General features: G+C 46.9%; 2 protein-coding genes across 2 annotated transcripts in view; one reads left to right on the top strand and one right to left on the bottom strand.

Moving 5' to 3' along the window:
* PIGF (phosphatidylinositol glycan anchor biosynthesis class F) overlaps nucleotides 1–4,368 on the bottom strand; it is a 98,619-nt gene extending 94,251 nt beyond the window's left edge. The window contains exon 1 of the mRNA XM_086927781.1: nucleotides 4,051–4,368. Coding sequence (XP_086783907.1) covers nucleotides 4,051–4,111 — 61 coding nt within the window. The 5' untranslated portion in view covers nucleotides 4,112–4,368. The remainder of the gene's footprint in view (nucleotides 1–4,050) is intronic.
* Nucleotides 4,369–4,491: 123 nt separating this feature from the next.
* Nucleotides 4,492–19,890, top strand: part of CRIPT (CXXC repeat containing interactor of PDZ3 domain) — a 197,424-nt gene continuing 182,025 nt past the window's right edge. Inside the window, exon 1 of the mRNA XM_086927780.1 lies at nucleotides 4,492–4,627. Within this exon, the coding sequence (XP_086783906.1) occupies nucleotides 4,612–4,627 (16 nt within the window). The 5' untranslated portion in view covers nucleotides 4,492–4,611. The remainder of the gene's footprint in view (nucleotides 4,628–19,890) is intronic.

Here is a 19,890-nt window from a genome sequence, read left to right as displayed (position 1 = left end):
TGTCTGACTGAGTGGCCTCACAGATTGCTTCCAGCAGAACAGCAGGGGGTCTGGCCTGATCTACCACGAAATGGATGTATTCGTCCGCAATCGACCGTTTGGATTTGTTGGTCCGGGTGGGGTGTCTGGACATGTAGTCGGCAGGGTTTGCAGCTTTCCCTGGCTTGTGTACAATGGTGTACGTGTATTCTTGTAACCTGAGGCCCCATCTCTCTTTTCATGGCGGCATTTTGGCTCGAGGGTTTCCAAAAATTGTGATCAGAGCTTGATGGTCAGTGACCAAGGGAACCAATTCTGATGTTTAGCCGTGGGTATTCCTTTAGACGATCAGGATCTGCTACAAAGCATATGTATTCGTCACGGTCCTGCGAGACGGGTGATAGTGATCATGACCCTCTTGATGACGACCGTCGAGATCAATGTGTTCGGCAGGAGTGACAGCTTGATTGTGACGACCCAGTGGATGAGTCTCGTCTATCCTGTACTGCTCTGACATGGTGACGGCTGCTTGAGGGGCGATATTGTCTGGTAAGTTCTCGTTGATTATCCTTGTAGGAAGTCCCACACATGCTGTTGAAATGATTGTCTCTACCACACTTCCGGCATCGTTGGCCCAGTGCAGGGCATGTATTTGCATGTGGGAAATCGTAGCCGCATCTGTAGCACTTTAGTTGTCGTTCTGATCTTTTCTTGGTGCGACTCGTGCTTCTGCGCCGACGACTTGATGGGTGGTACTGCTTTTTGGATCTCGAGGAGCGCGCTTGTGGTGGGGAATCATCCATGCACTTGTCGAGACTGTATCCTGAACGCCTGCTCACGTTTCTCGCTTCTCCCGGCCTCCATCTTCTTCGCATGCTCGTCGGCTTGATCGGCTCTTGTCATTTCCTCAATCTCATCTAGCCGATAGCTTTTCTTGAGCAGTTTGCGTCTCAAGGGCTCTGACAGACAGCCTTCTATGATTCTCAATCGGATGGCATCCTCCGTGGAAAAATTATCAAAGTCACAATATCTGGCTAAACGTCTCAGACGTGTGATGAATACGCTCATTTGCTCTCCTTTCTCTTGTGATGCCAGGTTAAATGTATATCGCTCATAGTCAACATTCTTTTTGTGCAAGAACTTGCGGTTGAGTGCTTCACAGACCTTAGTGTATGACTCAGAGGACTCAGTAGGCAACTCTTTTATGATCTGTCCACAAGATTCCTGAGAGTGATCAATTGCTGTCCAGCATCCGCTACATGGGACCCTTTCATGAAGTCCGTGAAATCTTCTAGCCATTCTTGCCACCGCAGGCCCATACCCCCACCAGATTCAAGAGTGAGGGGCTCCGGAGGGCACAGGAACGATACTCCCATCACACCCATGGGACCGGGGTCAGGCATTGCGCTATCCCGCTAATTCGACACGTACAGACAAAAGTACTTCTTGACTCACCAATGCTTGTTTACTTGTTTTCTTGCACTCACCAGTGCTTGTTTACTTGTATTCTTGCACTCACCAGTGCTTGTTTACTTGTTTCCTTGCACTCGCCAGTGCTTGTTACTTATTTTCCTTGCACTCGCCAGTGCTTGTTGAATTGCTTCTTGCACTCGCAAATGCTTGTTTACTTTTCTTTGCACTCGCCAGTGCTTGTTACTTATTTTCCTTTCACTCGCCAATGCTTGTTGAATTGCTTCTTGCACTCGCCAGTGCTAGTTTATTTTTCTTTGCACTCGCCAATGCTTGTTTCTTGTGGGCACCGTGTATTTTCCAGTGCTTGATGGCTTTCAGGCTCTCTGTCTGACTCCAATATAGCCGCCGAAGATCCCGACTGGGGATTAGACGAGCCGACTGACTTCAAGATGGCCGTCGCGAGACTCTCGTGTACAACGAGACTTGGCCTTCTACAACTGAAGACACGGTGTTCTCACTGCAGCTCCCTCTCACCGATTGTCGGTGGTAGCCAGCACTCACCCTCTCAGACGGGCGTTGTTGCGGGCGCACAAGGTGAGGCAGCCTTCAATGTTTATTGCACCGCCGGGGTGGGCTCCCGGCGAGCAGGCAATTTTCTCGCTCCAACCCCCCAGGACGGGCCACACACACATGCGGTGCGAGCTCCGGGCAGGTGAACACACCTCCGGACAGCTGGGGTGGGCTCCCAGCGCGCGAGGACGCTTGCGCAGTGGCTCCGCTACCACACGGTCACCAGCCTCACAATGCTGGATGTGCAATCCAGGGACGTGCGCTGACCGAGTTAGCCGTCCTCCTCACGCCACAGGTTCCGATCCCAATCTTCGTCGCCAGATGTAGTGTCCTTGCGCATACAGAGACACGGACACAGGGTGTTAGGCGGGAGCTTCTTTATTTCACGTCCTTCGTCCTCCTGGGTCATCGGCTAACTGCCGTCCCCAGCCCCTGGCTCCTCCCTATCCGCCCGCCCTCGTTCTCCCTCAGGCAGGTCCTAGTGTACAGTGTATGTGCATCCATCATTACAGCAGAGTTCAGGTTTACCACCTGCCGCACCTTAGTCCAGAGGGCGGCTGTCCTCATGTCTGCTATTATCCTGTCAGTGTCAGGCTGTCCGGCTGTTCTGGGCCGCCGCTTAAACTGCCTGTCACAGACTCCACGACGAAGGCTGAGCTCGGTGATTAAAATGGAATTCACCGTGGGACAGCGCACGATGGCGGCCTGGCCAGGTGCAGGCAGCAGGCAGCTCTGCGAGCGCCACGATTGCGGCGGCACCGGCGCACACCAACTGCCCAAGCAGCTTCTTCCCAAAACGAATTCCCCGCCTTTGCAAGAAGTACGTAACATCCCCCCACGCCGCCCGACTACCGTGATGTCAGGCTATGTGAGAGCTGCGCAGCAAAATCTAAATGAAACATTGTGGCATTGTGCAGCGCGCCTAACAGCAGCATCAACTCTGCTGCAAGACCCAAGCCGATCCCCGAGATTCGCCACGCCAGCAGCGCACGAACGGGCGTAATGCAAGCGGCCACACTTTCACTCCATATTGTTTAGGCAGAGCCAGGAAGGCTGAGGTACTACTCTGCAAATGCGTGAAAATGCATTTCAGTGCGGTGATGCGGATCACCACACTGATATGAGTTAGCGTCACACCCCATGCGTGATACTTGGCAGGACTGCTCCAAATTGTCAAGCAGGGGGCCCAATTGTATGACCAGCTTGTAATTCCCATAAGGAGAGCTTCCCCCACGTGTTATTTGCATGTCCAGCATACGCATCAGCTCGTAGAAAGGCCTGGCCTCAACATTCAGACTCTTAGGTGTCCGCAGCCACTTAGTTGCCTTTTGCATTCTTAGGACGACACCGACTGACCCTAGTCATCTCAGCTGCTAAGTTTCTTGGCGCTATGTGGCTTCTTAGGAGAAAAACATCTCCTCTTATATCTAGTAGCCTGAAGCTGTTGGCTTAGTCTAACCGCTAGTATGTCGACTACTTAGGTACTGCGGTTTTATTTTGATTTTAAGTAATGTCATTATTTGCACTTTTCGCAAATGTACCTGTTAAAATGGTGTGCAACATACCTTTTAGACTATATTCATGATTTGAACGGCTGCTTACCTTTTATTGATTTAACTGGTCTGTTACATTTATTTTGTTTGTACTTTAATGGTCCGGAAGGCCGAAATAAAGTTTTTGAAAGTGAACTGTGTTCTTATCAGAAACGCGGCGTACCATGTCCATGAGCGGTAAAGGTAGCATCAGTTCTACCCACGCAACCCCCCCTGCCTCCTCAGGGGAGCCACGGAGTGAATATTGATGTGCCCACCTTTAAAGATGGAAATGGGTAATATTGATATGCTCCTGACAGTAACAAGTGGCAATAGTTGCCTGCTCTGTGCACATCAAAGGCTCGGCGGGAGCTCTGCTTCCCTGCAAGAGGCAAAACGGTCAGTTGTCATGCGCCCTTGTGAGAGGTCGTAGTAGACCTTAGATTCCTCGACTGACACCCCGTGAGAACAGAATCAGCAGAAAGGTAGTTTTCCCCGAGAATCCCTCAGCCAACACGTTCTTTTCACATGTGTTCTATGTCTAACATATCCTTACCAGTCGCTTGAGTGGATACCGTAGGCGCTGCTCTACAGCTAAAGATGGCTATGTTGAGCATAAGCCAGGTGCCTTCTCTGCGCTGCTCGCTCTCCTGGCGTCTCCGCAGCCATCAGAGCTATACAACAGTAGAACCAGGAAATGGCAGCGCCAGTAACATAGAGAGCGGACTGAAAACAATAACCCATGCACGCCCCTTCCCAAACACACAGCTGCGATTTTTCAAAAGGAGGGGCTCGTGTTTTGGAGGTTATATATACTAAGAGTTCAATATAAACGCTCACTTCGTGGTACAATAATTGTCTCAAATGCATCAATAAAGTGAGGATAGGCAGAACGTGGGGGAAATGACAGCAACGCAGAGATTCGTTGTGATTGGTGGAAGTTTATATGGAGGTCGTTGGTTGGTGAAATAAATTGATAGCGGAAGTTGTCGTTGTTGGATAGTGGTCACTTCCTGTTTATGTTTTGGCCTGTCTGTGTCGTTAAGTTCCGATCTAGTGCTCCTATTGTGGGTATCTTTCGGGCTGAGGAGTAGAAGCAGTTCTTCCAACACCAGTCATGGTCTGCGACAAATGTGAGTGTGAGGACGGGTTAGGATGGGTTGTTGACGCCATGGCGAAGATATTTCCTTTAGCTTAAGGGTGGGAGTATTGTTACGGAGCTGGGATTTTCGCCACATGATAATTATTTCTTGTGGTGTGATTTGAATAAAAAAAAAAACACACACACAATAATATTACCGACAGTGTGGTTTGAAAAAGGCACCCACATAATAATGTTTTCTGTGGCGTAGTTTGCTATACAGTCAGCAATTCGACGAAAGCTAGAACAGAACCCCGTCTAATTCCATTTTTTCATTCGGTGTATGTAAAACGAACGCCAAACATAGATAGTTTATAAGCACTTGCCAGTCTAATTGATTTCGTGGGTCTTGTGGACCTATGCTTGAAATCTCAGTGAACCGCATCCAAACTGCGAGTGTTTGCTCATCGTTGTTTCCTAACAAATATGCTTCATTAATACATACCGCCCCCTTAGTGTCTAAGTCAGGCTACACCTTACACAGTTTGGGCAACGTTTGCTCCAACAAATGCAAAAATATTTTTTGTTTGTATTTCTATGCAAGTTCTTGTTCATGTGTTATCCTATTTACCCAGCGAATTCAATGCGTAAGTTTAGCATGCAATTTGGAGGAGGTGCTACTACCAACGGTATTATTTCAGTGGCAAAACTCTGAATTACGTATTTTGCCTTTTACATGAAAAACCAAAAATGTACGTGCATTTGTACGCTACTTTATGATGATGACGGCGGCAGTTTATGAGCCGATGCACATAGAGTCCAGTCTTCCGGTATGAAATAGTCCGCGCTTCACCAAGTCTCATATGAGCAAAATGTGTGGGCCACATAGACCAGATAGGGCCACCTTATTAGTGGGCTGTAAAAAATATCCCTAATTTTTCCCACCCTATATTTCCCATTACCACTGGACCCATTAATTTCCTAGGGAGAGGTTGTGTGTGGGGGGGGGGGGGTCCGGGGCTTTGACAGGGAGAATAACGTTTTTTTTTTGTTTTTTTTAGAAATCTAGAATAGCCTATAGTAATCGAATTTACCGTGTCCATTTCTTCATATTTTTTTCCCCTATATTTCACCCAGAGCCGTCGCCTGCTTGAAGTAGGTGTAATATCTGGGTTGAATAGTACCCCGTACCATGTGTCCCGCTGAACTCACCGTTTGAATCTAGGATTCAAAATTTGCAAACATTCGTGACAAGAATTTTCAATTCTATTAAGGACTAGGAGGCGAGGATTATGCTTTCTCATTTCTTTAATGAAATGCTCAGCAGCCAATAAAAAATAACCAAAACTACATTTCCCATGAACACTAGGGAATGACCATAGAGACTATAGTATAAAAGGTCCCAACATTAGTCCTTCTTCCTCTTTCTTTGTGGAAACAGTTCCAGTCCAAAATGAAATCCCATGTATATCAACAATAACAACTCCAAACACGCTGCAGAAATCCAAAGGATCTTGAAGTAGGCAGCAGAAGAACCTTGGGTCCGTAAACTAGGAGAAGAATGAAACTCCGGAGGAAGGCGGTCAACATCACTTCGGATCTGAACCTGAAAGAGACACATAGCCGTAACATCCAAATAATGCAAGAGAGTCAAATGCAATCCAGGGGGGGGAAACAAGGATTAAGAGATTTGCAATATCAGTTAAACAGAGTACAGTACATAACAATGCAAATGAAGTATAATGGGTGGGATAATCCTCGCCTCCTAGTCCTTAATAGAATTGAAAATTCTTGTCACGAATGTTTGCAAATTTTGAATTCTATGTCAGGACAGGAGGCTCCGATTATGCTTTTTCAAAGCTTATCCACCACCACAGAAGCAACACTATCAATAGGTTTGTAATAAAACGTTTTGAAAACTGAATCAGAAGACCAATCTGCGGCCTTCATAATGTCAAAAAGCGTGACACCCATGGAAAAGGCTTTAGAGGCCATTGCCCCTCGTGCAGAATGTGCACCAAACACAGACACATCAATGCCCGCCTCGGACATAAGCCACCGCACCCAGCGCGCCAGAGTAGCTGGAGAGACAGGGCGAAATGGTTTCTGTAAGGCAATTAACAGTTGACCCTGCATGTCCGAACGTAAAGAAGCAGTGCTCACCTCATAATCCTTAAGGCACTGCAAAACACAAAGGTTGGGATGAGCGGGAAAAGAAGGATATGTAATGGAAGTAGTATTAGACTTGGTCCGTCTAGAAAGACGAAAAGTAACACCCTCAGGAGTGAAACTGCGACCCGCAAGATCCAATGCGCGGACATCCGACACACGTTTACAAGATACAAGGCACAACAACATGGTCAATTTAGCAGACAACTGTTTACGGGATAATAAGAGATTGGAAGGCCAAGCCTCCAAAAACCGCAGAACAATAGAAACATCCCATAAAGTGACATACTTAGGAGTGGGAGGCTTCGAAAAACGAATCCCTTTAAGCAATTTGGAAATGAAGGGTTGCTCACCCACAGGCTTGCCATCAATCTGGATATGGCCAGCCAAAATAGCGGAGCGAAAATTATTGACTGTCCTGTAAGCCAGACCTGAAGAGGCCAGGGACGCCAAAAAATTAATGATCAAACCGATATCCGCTGAAACGGGATCAACTTCCCGTTGAGCACACCAATCACACCACCGCTTCCAAGCACCTTTATATCGTTTGTGAGTATTGGGAGACCAGGCCTCACAAATGAATTTGGAAGCGTCGCTAGAAATGCCTGGGATCGTCCAGCGATCCCCGAGATTTGCCACGCCAGCAGCTGAAGAGAGCCGGATAGAATTAGGGGATGTGGACCTCCGAGGGGATCCAGTAAAAGATTCCACTTCTGGGGAAGGAGAGGTGGCTCTCAACACATTTCCAGGAGAACCGGGAACCACGCCTGAGCCCTCCAGAGAGGAGCAATCCGAACCAGATCCGCTCGAAACCGTTTGGTGTAAGCCAGAACTCTGGGGAGCATCATGAAGGGGGAAACGCATAGCACAGAGTCGATGGCCACTGCTGAAGAAAAGCATCCATGGCCAGGGCTAGTGGATCCGGTCTCCAACTGTAAAACTGTGGGAGTTGCGCCTTGAGGCGAGAGGCAAACAGATCCAAGTGACACTGGCCCCACCGCCGAAGAATGGCACGGAACACTCGAGGATGAAGCCTCCAGTCGCTGAAATCCCGAAGATGTCTGGAGTGCCAATCCGCAACTTGATTTTTGCGTCCCGGGAGATACTCTGCAATAACAGTGATCCTCCGCATGAGGCAAAAATGCCAAAAATCCTTGGCTATCTCCGCCAACACTTTGGACCGAGTCCCGCCCAGCTTGTTGACATAGCGGACACGTTGTCCATTCGGAGAAGAATACAGCAACTTGTCTGAAGGGGAGAGAAACACTTGATCGCAAACGAGCCCGCTAGGAGCTCCAGACAGTTTATGTGGAGAGACAATTCCTGAGGGGACCAAGGACCCCCCATCGAGACAGACCCGCAGCGGGCTCCCCAACCCCACCGACTGGCATCAGATTCTATCACCAGTCCCGGCGACTCACCGAACAAGGCTCAACCATGTTAGGTCTCCATGTGGTCTAGCCACCATTGCATCTCCCACCTCACCTCCTCCGTAAGAGGGATCTGGTCCGAATATCTGAGGCCTTTCCGGAGATGCTGGATCTTCAGCCGTTGCATCGTTCTGTAATGCAGAGGGCCTGGAAAGATCGCCTGAATGGAAGACGCTAACAGACCTACTACACGTGCCAACGATCTCAATGACACAGTCTGTCTGGAAATAACAGATGTCAATTCCCTCTTGATGTACAAATCTTCTGACCGGGCAAGAGAAGTTGACAAACAACCGAGTCTATCTGGAAACCCAGAAAATCTATAGTTTGAGTTGGAGTCAAAACTGATTTCGGAATGTTTATTAGAAAACCGAGAGACTGCAAAAGTCCGATGGACCACTCCAGGTGTTGCAGAAGCCTGAGTGGACAATCCGCCATAAGGAGAATATCGTCCAGATAAATAATCAATCTGACCCCCGAGATCGCAGATGTTCCACAACCGGTCTCAGTAGTTTCGTGAAGCACCATGGTGCCGACGAAAGGCCGAACGGGAGAACCTGATATTCGTACCAAATCACCTGCCACTGAAACTGGAGAAACCGACGATGGGGTCTGTAGATTGGTATCGATAGATACGCGTCCTTGAGATCCAGACGGACCATCCAATCCCCTTCTCGAAGAAGATCCCGCAATAGATGGATGCCCTCCATCTTGAAGTGCCAATAGACTACCCCTCCGTTGAAGTCTTTCAGGTTGAGAACCAGGCGAGACCCGCCTCCTTTCTTCTCGACCAGAAAGACTGAGCTGGCAAACCCCGTCGGATGACGGTCGGTTCGAAGAATCGCCCCCTTCCGGAGAAGAGCGTCTATTTCCTCGGAGAGACAAGCCTGATCTCGAAGGAAAAAACTTAAACAAGGAGGAGGATGGGTTTGAGGCATAGGGTGATAGAACTCTATCTTGAACCCCTGTACCGTTTCTAGCACCCATGCATCGCTGGAGATCATGCGCCAATTGTCGAGAAAACATTGTATTCGACCCCCCAACATCACATCGCTTGCATGAATCAGGCTCACCTGCAGAGTTGGAGTCCTGGAAGTGTCCTTGCTGTCCTCTGGATCGACCCTTACCATACTGTCCCTTCCTCTTGCGGAAGGGATAAAAGTTGGCCCTGGTGGAGTATCCGGTGTCGTATGCTCCTCCACGTTGAAAGGTGTTACCTCGCTGGGACTGGTTGGCGGAACCACGGCCGAACGAGCGTCCCCGATGTCGTCCGGCCTTTGCAAAAACCAGACGCATAGCCCGGCGCAAGGAGGCCTGTGCCTTGTCAATTCCACGGAAGGTGGAGACAAACTTTGTGAGTTATTTTAAGAAAGGTTGCCCAAATAAGAGACCTTGTGCATCAGGACCAGACTCCGAAGTCGCCAGCTCGGACAGCTTAGGATCCAATTTCAAAAGAATCGACCTGCGCCGTTCAGCAGACATAGCACAATTGGCGTTCCCCAATTGGCAGATCGCCCTTTGGAGCCATTCAATCAGCTCGTCTGAGTCCACAAGGGCTGAGGCCTCCTTCCCCTGAAAACCTAGATCCAAAATCTTGGTAAGAGGCCCAAGCATGTCCAGCATCTTGTCTTGACAAGACCGCCAAGACCGGTCAAGGCCCTTTTTTGGGTCCTTCGCATATTTCTTTAAATATGTGACCATCATCGGGTCGACCTCAGGCGTTTCAGCTAAATGGTCAGCGAGGTCAGGCCTCGGGCATTCGGAACGGAGTCTAACACGAACCGAAGCCTCAAAGGGCTGTCGAATGTGCGCCTGAATATAGGCGGCAACAGCAGGTGAAGGTAACCAAGAAGTTGAATTCGGATGTAATATATCCGCTGGTTCAAAATTGAGCACTGGAGGATGTTCTGGAGCGTCCACATAATGTTCCTTACAGACACGCTTTTTTGGCGGGGTGAAGCATGGTCCGAAGATGTAGAGGAATGAGCATTGTCTGAATCGGTATCCTGAGGTGCAGAAGTTCTGGAAGGCGCAGCCGCCAAGGTCTTAGCCAGTCTCTGGAAGTCAGATTTATGGGGATTAACTGGTGACTTCGTGGATTTTTTAGTTGCAGACAGCCATCCTTGTTGCTGCGCATACATATTTAAATGACGCTTGAGAGGATTAATTGCACGTACCAGTGCTTTATTAACCGACAGTTGGACTCCTTTATCCAACTCTTTCACCAAATTATGCTCTAAAGAGCAGTCATCCTCATCCCCATAGTAGTAGTCATCATCTGCGTCAAAGTATTCTGCCATTCTACACAAGTGTAGTAATTAGAGCCCACAAGATGACTTACAGCAATATATAGTGTGAAAACACAAGATAAGGGGGAGTGCGAGAACCCCACAGCAGGCTTTGAAAAAGAGCAGGAACAAACCTGACTCCAAATGAGTTCAAACGTGGAGGGAGCAAAAAGCCTGCACAGTCCAACACTCTAGGCAGAGCCTATGCTACAAACTTGCAACCGAAGCCTTCACCAGACTCCAGTGTCACACGGGGTTAAAAATTGAGACAGGCTGTGGGCATGGGCGTAGAAATGACCTCGTCACTCAACCGGCGCTGAGGAAAAATTCCCTGAATCCGGAAATGAAGCAGCGCGCATGCGCGACCGCTGCCTGTCCCCAATTACCGGCTGGAGAGCGCTCGCGCTCTTTGTGCGAGTCGGAAACCCCTGCTCCCGCTCCACAAAGGTCCACAGGCAGCAAGCAAGCGCCCTGACAAAGCGGAGGTGAACACACGCTCCGGGAAGAAATACACCGAACGAACGGCAGAGACGGAATCACACAACAACGAGTCGGAGTCGGAAGAGCTCCAATGAGGTGTGAACGCAGCGCCCTACTGCAATATGCCAACGAGCAGAAACCAGCAATAACAATATCACAGTAAGCATACAGCAAACAATAAGCACAAATAGATAAAGTACTTAAATGGCTGCGGAGCAGCAAAGAAAGAGGAAAAAGGACTAATGTTGGGACCTTTTATACTATAGTCTCTATGGTCATTCCCTAGTGTTCATGGGAAATGTAGTTTTGGTTATTTTTTATTGGCTGCTGAGCATTTCATTAAAGAAATGAGAAAGCATAATCGGAGCCTCCTGTCCTGACATGGAATTGCATATGGTAGAGTTCAGAGACTCTTGTGTTACATCATTCTCTCTTCTTGTTAGCACCAAAGGTCAGGTAAGTTCTATGTGTTCAGTTATTCAATTATTGTTATTTAATTAGTTTTAGTATATGGAATTCAAGAAATCCACCTATCACACCTTAACTATAACTGACAATATACACAAATATTAAACGATGTAAAGGTGAGCTTTTCTGTTTGGAATGTTACCACAGACAATGAAGATCAAACACAGTGATGGAACATGTATGTTTGAAATCATTCTGCAGGAGCAAACTCTATAAGGGTACTGATATCTCTTTGGTTTTTGATAAGCACTTATTTGTGGTAATTGAGATGTTGAGCCTTCCCTAAAATCAATCTTTTTAGGTTGTGCCTGGGCAGCTCATGTGCTGCTCTGTGGCATACTGTATTGGAGTATGCATTTGAAGACCCGACCACTCTCCGCCCATATTTGTCATTGGCTTATGTCATTTTCCTTCGTAAATGCTGGCTTCTAATTCATGCATAGGCTTGTTAGTCCCTCCTTAGTACCGCCTTGTCTTCAATTGTAACATCCCAAGAGGACTGGCCCTTTTACTTCGGTTGTTACACAGGCTGCTTTATAAGTTGGTGAGCACTATTTTCTGTAATGCTCTTCCCCTATTCCACCCAAGACATTGCAGCACCCGCCCGCTTTTATATTGCTAGTAATTTACTTTTATTCAAATTAAACTGCGGTCCGCTTTATAGCGGTCACGCTTATTTAATTATTTTATATACTAAGCGTCTGCTTTCACTTTAGCGGCCGCGTCTATTTAATTACCAGCGCAGGCCACTTTCACTTTAGCGGTCACGCTGATTTATTTACCAGCTCGGGTGGATTTCAATTTAGCATCACAGTTCACTGAATCCTGCTGGCAGAGGGGAGTTTTACAGAGCTAAAATGATGCCCTGAAATCTCTGTCGACACAATTCGGATGGCATTCATTGCCTCTCACAACGTGTCTTATCTAATCAAGAACAGTAATCCAGTTTGATGCCCTATACAGTCTGATGCTTCACAGCTGTCCAGTTTTACTAGTTGAAATGACCATAAACGTGGTAAATGACTATCTAATTTTCAGATACCTGATAGTCTACCCTTGACGTTTAGCTGGATCACATCCCTGGCGTCGCCACCCCAATGTCCCTTGGGCTAGGCCCATTCGCCTTCTTTAATTTTCGAAGACTCAGCTGTCCACCCCACCATCCTGTCCTGAAGAAGACCCGTCTTTGACATCCTTAATTTATGCTATTTGTCAGGGTCGAACGTCGACGGTTTTGTCCCTTCATGCTCCAACAGGCCAGCTAGCACGTAAATCTATATAATTTAATTATTGAGCTAGCGTCATTGTTTTCCAAAATTTAAAATTGGAGCAGTTTCCTAAAAATTCTTTATTGTATATATCGGTATAGTATTTCGTCACCTTTGTGTCTTTGGCACACATTTTGTCACCATGATCACTATGTCACTTTAATCACGCTCATACACACCGTTTTAATAATTTAATTTTCGGACAGCCTTCTTTGTTTTTCTTGGTAATTTTTTCACCCTTTCATGAAATGAAACATTCGGAGTAAAAATATTATCTTTTTCATGATCAACTTATTTTGTTTTCTCTTATGCGTGTCCTCCGGTTCTGTGTATTCAAATGTTTAATATTACAAAGTAATTGTTTGACCCGACAGAACCAATTGTGTTTATATTGTACAGGCCCAGGTTCTGAGGGAAACTGGGTTACCCCATTGCTTTATACAGCGGCTGCAATACAGAACCTTTTGAATTTACTTAATTTTTGCTTTTACTTTGGTGAAAGTGCCTTGCTCACTTTTACTTCAATGTTGGCCGCGCCCCTTTGTTTTGATGCTGCTCATAGTTGCCTGAATATGGGAGCGGCGTCTAAAAAAAAAAAAGGGGGCGTGGCCACCATTACATTGGTCTCGCATTTGCGACAGTTTGAGCTCTTGGCATTAAAAACAACAATGCCTTTTATATGTGTTTCTTTTAAAAACACATAAATAAAAGGCATTGTCATTTTCAATGGCAATAGCTTATACGCTCACAAATGCTAGACCTATTGCATTGAAAATGCTTGTTCTCCAAGTCAGTGGAGCCACAGTAATTGTAACATCAAATGCTATCTCCCGCATTTGCTTACTCTGTTGGCTCTCCTGCAGTGAGTTTAGGATTGGCTCAACAATTCAATGATAGCAATTACATATTTATGAAAACATAGAGGTCCTTTAACGCTTCTAGAAGACGTGATGCGCATCATGGATTCAGAGAGACATGTAGTTTCTGCCACTGTATAGTTTTTAATTTCCTCTTGATAATCCCCTGATTCCCCGCACTCCAAAACCTGGGAGCGAGGGATAAATCCTTTTGTCACCCATGGTTCGCACACCCGTTTCTTTATCAGGCAAATAGAATTAGAGAGCCACGCATAGGAAATGCCTTACCCCCAAATGCATCAAGCACCCATTCCGCGAATTCCAATTTGCGAAAAATACAGAACGCAAATTGGAATTCGCAGAATGGGATGCATCAAAAAATGCGCAAAAAATGTGATTCGCAATCGGCCGCAATCAGCGAATGCGAATTTTGCAAAATCGCACAAAAATCGCAGAATCTCCTGTTTTTCCAACCCGAAATTGCGATTTCGCAATTATCGAATTCGCAAATTGTGAGATCGCAAAAACTAGAAGTCGCATTTTGAGCACAATGATGACATCACAACCAGGAAGTAGGCAGTTCCCTTACTCATTTGGAACACAGAGCTGGAGAGAGGAGGAGGCACAGCACTGAGCTCTAGGAGACACACCCTGCAGCCCCACAACAGAACGTACATCCAACACCAGAATGTCCAAGGATGCAGCAGGATCCAGTGAAACTGGCAGGAAAAGAAAAATGAAGTTTTCCAAACAGGAGCTGGAGTACCTGATTGAGGGAGTCAGCAGGGACCATGACAAGCTTTTTGGGAAGCTATCCAGGAAGGTGCCCGAGGCTCACAAAAGGCGCATTTGGCTGCGCATCAGGGTGAAGGTAAACGCCGTAGGAGTGACCCAGTGGTCAATCGATGACCTAAAGAGGGGGTGGTATGACCTCAGAGGCCGTGCCAAGGAGCGCATAGCAGAGATGCTGGGGGAGCGATGGGCCACGGGAGGAGGAGACCTCACAGTTGCCGCCAACACACCACTTGAGGACCTGGTTGAGGACACCATCAACCCTGCAGCCTTCGTGGGGGTCACTCAGCTGGACACCTCCCGACCCACACAACAATCACAAGCTAAGAGCCATGCAACTGCGACCCCGTCCCCTAACAATGCCCATGCCCCCAGAGCTAGCCATTTGATAACCCCAGTAATGCAGTCCATTCACATCAGAAACACCCTATTGCATTGTGGGACCTGTAGTGTGACAATAGTTCCCTGATAGCCACACACAGCCAGAACTGTCAAGTGAAACATATCCCTAAAGCCAGTCAGGGAATGCAAGCCTGCATGCATGTTGCAACATCCCATGTGCAAGATTCATAACATTAATCATAAACCCATTTACGGGAAACGACCTGAACAACGATTTCTAAACAACGAGTGGACTTAACAACGATTCATAAACAACGACCTTGGACTGAACCACGACCTCCTTAACAACTACTTCATTAAACAACGAGTGACCTTAACAACGACTCCAAATTTAAACACAAACATTTTTTCATTTATTTAAATTACACTTCAAATGTAAACTATTTTTAATAAACATATATTCATATTTTGTATAAAATGCCGACTAATTTACAGTCAGTTTTAATTTACCTGGTTTTAATTGGCCAGTAGATGTCACTGTAGGATTGTTTTAAGGCGGGAGGAGCACGGGCAAGGACAATGGGTGCAGGGATTTCACTGTCTATTCCAGGCACGAAATCAATTACCACCTTCAGAGACGACCGTGTTATAGCCTCATTCAGCCCTATAGGTTGAGATTCCTTGGACTCATTATTGCCATGTGTGTGGGCTCCCCCAGCGGACAGTGTCTGCGCCTCGTAATATTTTGGGGTGCTGCAGAAAAACCACAGAGCTGCTGCTGTCTGGCTTCCCTAGCCCCCACCCTCACAGCCCGCTGTCACCTAAGATTGTGAGACACTGGGCACAGCCGCAGATGCTACTGCCCTGTCCACTTAATATCGTCACAGGTCACAGCTAGATGCTTTTGGGCACGTTCTGTTTTTTTTTTTTAGGACAATAGAAATTATATTCTGGACACTGTAGCTCTGTTTCTACAAGCATAAAAAATGCGCAAGGAAGATAGAACAGAGCGTAGGGAAGAGAAAAGGCCTAGAATTGATTTACTGTATTGTACCGAGATTTATTTTGTAACTTGGGATTTAAAAAATGACAGGAAGATATATCTGAAAAGCATGCTAACTAATGTTTTTACAAGTTTAAATGAAGCATCGTTTTTAACACAGTAGTAGATTCGGTTTAAATGTAAATAGAATTTATTTCGTGGTTCAGTGAGTCGTGGTTAAAAACATAGTGGTTGGGAATTGGTCGTTGTTTAGCCTTCGTGGTTTAGGCACTCGTGATTATAGAGGTAGTTGTTTAATCATACAACCCCCATTTACATCACAGGTGCTGCAGAAGCAGAGACCACAGACAGCGAAGCACTCCATATCGAGGAGACCCCAGAGGAGACGGAGGGAGAGAGCCATCCTGCCCCACAACCTGGACCGTCACACACACCTGCACCAGTACCACCACGTCCCCATGCGGACAGGGCCACCCTTACAGCCACAGGAGGAGTGCAACCACCCCAGGTGTCATGCATGGCAGTGGAACAGGCCCCACCACCACCCAGGAGGCAAACACTCTGCACAGCCACTGTGCGGTCGCAGGCAAGCGGCCGGTTGAGGCAGCAGCGCAACGTGGCCACACGAACAGACAGGGAGCAACGGGCCCAAGATCTAGGGCTAGGGATCAAACGCCGGATGCTAGCTGTGTACCGCAAGCAGGCACAGCACATGGCAGCCATTCAGCTGCACAAGCCTGCACGCAATGTCAATCAGCTCACCGAAAGTGTGCAGGAGTTCACCGCTGCAGTGAAGGAGAACAGCCAACTGATGGTGGCGCAGCAGGACATCACCAGCCGCTGCCACTGCCAGCTGCTGACCCAGCTATCAGCATATACCCGGTCGAACCACAGGATCGGGAATGCAACATCCCAACTGTCACGCCGGTCCCTGGCAATGCAAATCCAAATGGTGCAATGCTGCCAGGATGTTGTAAGGGCCCTGGAGCAGGTCACCGCCGCAGTCCAAAACCAACAGGTGTGTGGCCATGGCCATGCAAGGGGGGGGTGATGATGCCAGTGAGGGCACATCCAGCCTGTGGAGCCTGTCTGTGCCGGTGGTACCAGAATGGCGCCGCAGTACCAGGCCCAGTGCAGCATCACGGCCGGACACTGCCGACGTGGATTTGGAGAGGCGACAGGGTGCGTCCGGCAGGAGGCGCCAGTGAATGACTGAACATTAGCAGCAGTGCCATGCTGATGTACCAAGCATGCCTACTCTGCATTCATGAGGCTGTATGACGCAATACACTAGTTATGTTGTTTCAAAAAACAAAAAAGTTATAGATCTTGTTCAACAAAGATTAAGAATTTATTTTGAACGCAAATCTTACTCATGTCATTATTTCATGTGGCATGCATGAGTGCAGTGTTGTGTGAGGGGTATAGGTGCACTAGAAATAGCTCAGTGTGATGTTGTTGCGGCGCCTGTGTCCTTCTGCAGGATTCTCCCCGCGTGCATGATGCACATGTGCAGGTGGCCGAGTGTCCCCCTCCAACTCGCTATCGGAGATCTCCACAGGTATCCTACACTTGGTAGCAATATTGTGAAGTATGGCACACACGGCCACGATGTAGCAGCAGACCTCAGAATGGTATTTGAGGGCCCCACCAGTCTTGTGTAGGATGCTGAATCGGCTCTTTAACATCCCAAATGTCCGCTCAATGACATTTCTTGTGTGAATGTGCGCAGCATTGTAACGCCGTTCCTGTGGTGTAGCAGGGTTTAGGTATGGGGCGAGGAGGTACTCACGGAGGCCGTAGGCGCTGTCACCTGAAGGATAGGAGCAGAGGGTCAGTGCCTGTTATGCGCAGCTACATGGTCTTGACATACTGTATGTGGGCATGTGTACTTACCTAGGAGATGTCCTTCGCCAAAGTCACCCCTGGCCAAGCGGGTATGTATGCCGCTGTGCCTGAAGATGAACGAATCATGCGTGCTCCACGGGTATTGGGCCACTATGTCGGTGATTATTGTCTTTGCATTGCAGACCATATGGATGTTGAGTGAGTGGTAGGACCTGCGGTTTCGGTACTTGTATTCTGCCTCAGCGGGTGGGCAGATGTGGATGTGGGTACAGTCAATGCAGCCAATTACATGGGGGAATTGCGCAGTGTTATAGAAGTCAAGCTTTGTTTGGTTTAAGTCCTGTTGGGTGGTTGGGAAGGTTATGTAGTGGTGTATCCGGGTCAGCATGGCGTCCAGGAAACTCCGTAGGCAGCGTGTCAGTGTGCTCTGGGAGATCCCCCCTGCATATGCAACTATCCCCTGGAAGCTTCCGGAGGCCAGGAGGTGCAGGCAGCGCAGGACCTGGACATGGGTGGGCAGGGCATTGGTCCTCCTTGTTGGGTGCTGCATCAGGGGGTCAAGGTCTCTGATGAGCTTCTTTATCATTGCCCCATTCAGCCTGTATTTGGAGTAGATCTCCTCTTCAGTCTGGCCCAGGAGTGTAATCCGCAGCCGGAATATGCGCTCCTGGATCCAGCGTTGGTTCCGAGCTGCAGCCTGGAGCCTCAGCCGCCTTGCCACGATGTAGAGACCTGGCATTGTAAATGTCCTAATGCTCCTACTGTGTCTCCTTAAGTGTGTTTGTTTAACCCTGCACCTGTTTCTTGTTTTAATTTTTTTTTTACCAATTGAACTTCATGGTTACCACCTGGTTTGACTTCTCCTTAAATTGCGACTCACATTTAGCGATTTCTGTGTTTTTTGCAATTTGCGATGTTTGATGAATTGAATTTGCGATTTATTTGCGATTTCGCAAATTAATTAGCAGAATAAGTGGAAAATCGCTGTTACAGAATCGCAAAGAGGGTTCCACATTGATTCTGCGAATTTATGTTTGCGAATTCGCAAATTGGTGGGGTTTTGCTTCATGAATTGCGGGAGCGGAAATTGCGATCGCAATAGCTGTTGCGCCGCTATTGCGATCGCAATTTCGGTTGATGAATCTATGCCTTAGTGTATTAAATAATGCATACATGATATTCATGAAAACTGCAAGAAGGGTATTCCAGCTTGTTGGTCCAGGACTGATGTGGGTTTAAACCAAAACAGCATTTGGCCACCAGTATGGAATTAACAATTACCACCACAGTTTAGAAAGGAAATAACAATATTCCCGGTGAAATAACATTTTTAGGCGTCAAAAAGGCATTGATCTAATGAGATGGGAGCTCTTGTACTAATTACTCGAAGCCTTCAAAATGGCTCCCTGCGGACTAGATAGAGAAAGTATATAGTGGGGCATAGATTGACATGATTATTACTAAGCCACTGGTACAGAAATGTAAGTGTTGAGTGAGGTAAACCTGTTTGGTTGCAATTTTTTCAAAGCCTCCTGCATTTTAAAAATCATCTATTCACTAATGTAACATACTTTCTTGGTACATGTAGCGATTTCATTCACTGATAAGGATACTATTGGGTTGCATTTGGTGGCAGATGCTCTCACAAATTCAGTGGTGGCACTAGATGCATTCGCAAACCTAGCACAAGACCAGATCAATGCAGGTTAAAGGGAAGTCAGTTAGGTACTGCATGTAATTCCCATTTGCCAGCGTAATCAGGGTAAGTTGATTTAATCGCCTTAAAAAATATTTAGATATCCAGATGTAGAAAATGTTTCAGAACTATTTAGATGTTCAAATGTGATACAGGAGTTTGTGCACTGGAAAATAATTCTATTAAGGAAGGTGCAATGGATTCATCTCTTTGGCATGATGATTATGCCACATTTCAAAGTATTTTGTATATTCTTTTTGAACAACTTGAAACATTAGTTGTTTCTTTTGGGGGAGGTAAAGTACACATAGAAGTTGCAAGAATGTGTATTGTAGTAACAAACCAGAGTTTCAGAATTATCATTACTCACAAGCCAATCGCTTGTGGCCACATTATCAAATTAGGATGGGGTTGATGGAACTATGCAATTTAACATGGTCGATATTAGAGGTATTTGTGAGGTGGGTTGCTATTTATGTGTATTTTGCTTTGATCATTTATTTTAATGACACTTGTTTTCTTGATTTGTTCTTTTCATTTTCCTCTTTCTATAGGTAAGATCTTGATTCAGTAAATGCATTAAAAAAAATGTAGTGTTCTGGTAACTCTCCCTTTCCCTACCGATTGTCAGTGTTTTCAAAAAGATACTCCATTTTGTCTTATTTTGTGCAATA

This window comes from Lissotriton vulgaris, chromosome 6 (assembly GCF_964263255.1).
Source record: "Lissotriton vulgaris chromosome 6, aLisVul1.2, whole genome shotgun sequence".
In the NCBI taxonomy this organism is placed as follows: domain Eukaryota; kingdom Metazoa; phylum Chordata; class Amphibia; order Caudata; family Salamandridae; genus Lissotriton; species Lissotriton vulgaris.
Note: the sequence above shows the minus strand (reverse complement) of the source record. Positions and strands in the feature narration are given on the sequence as shown.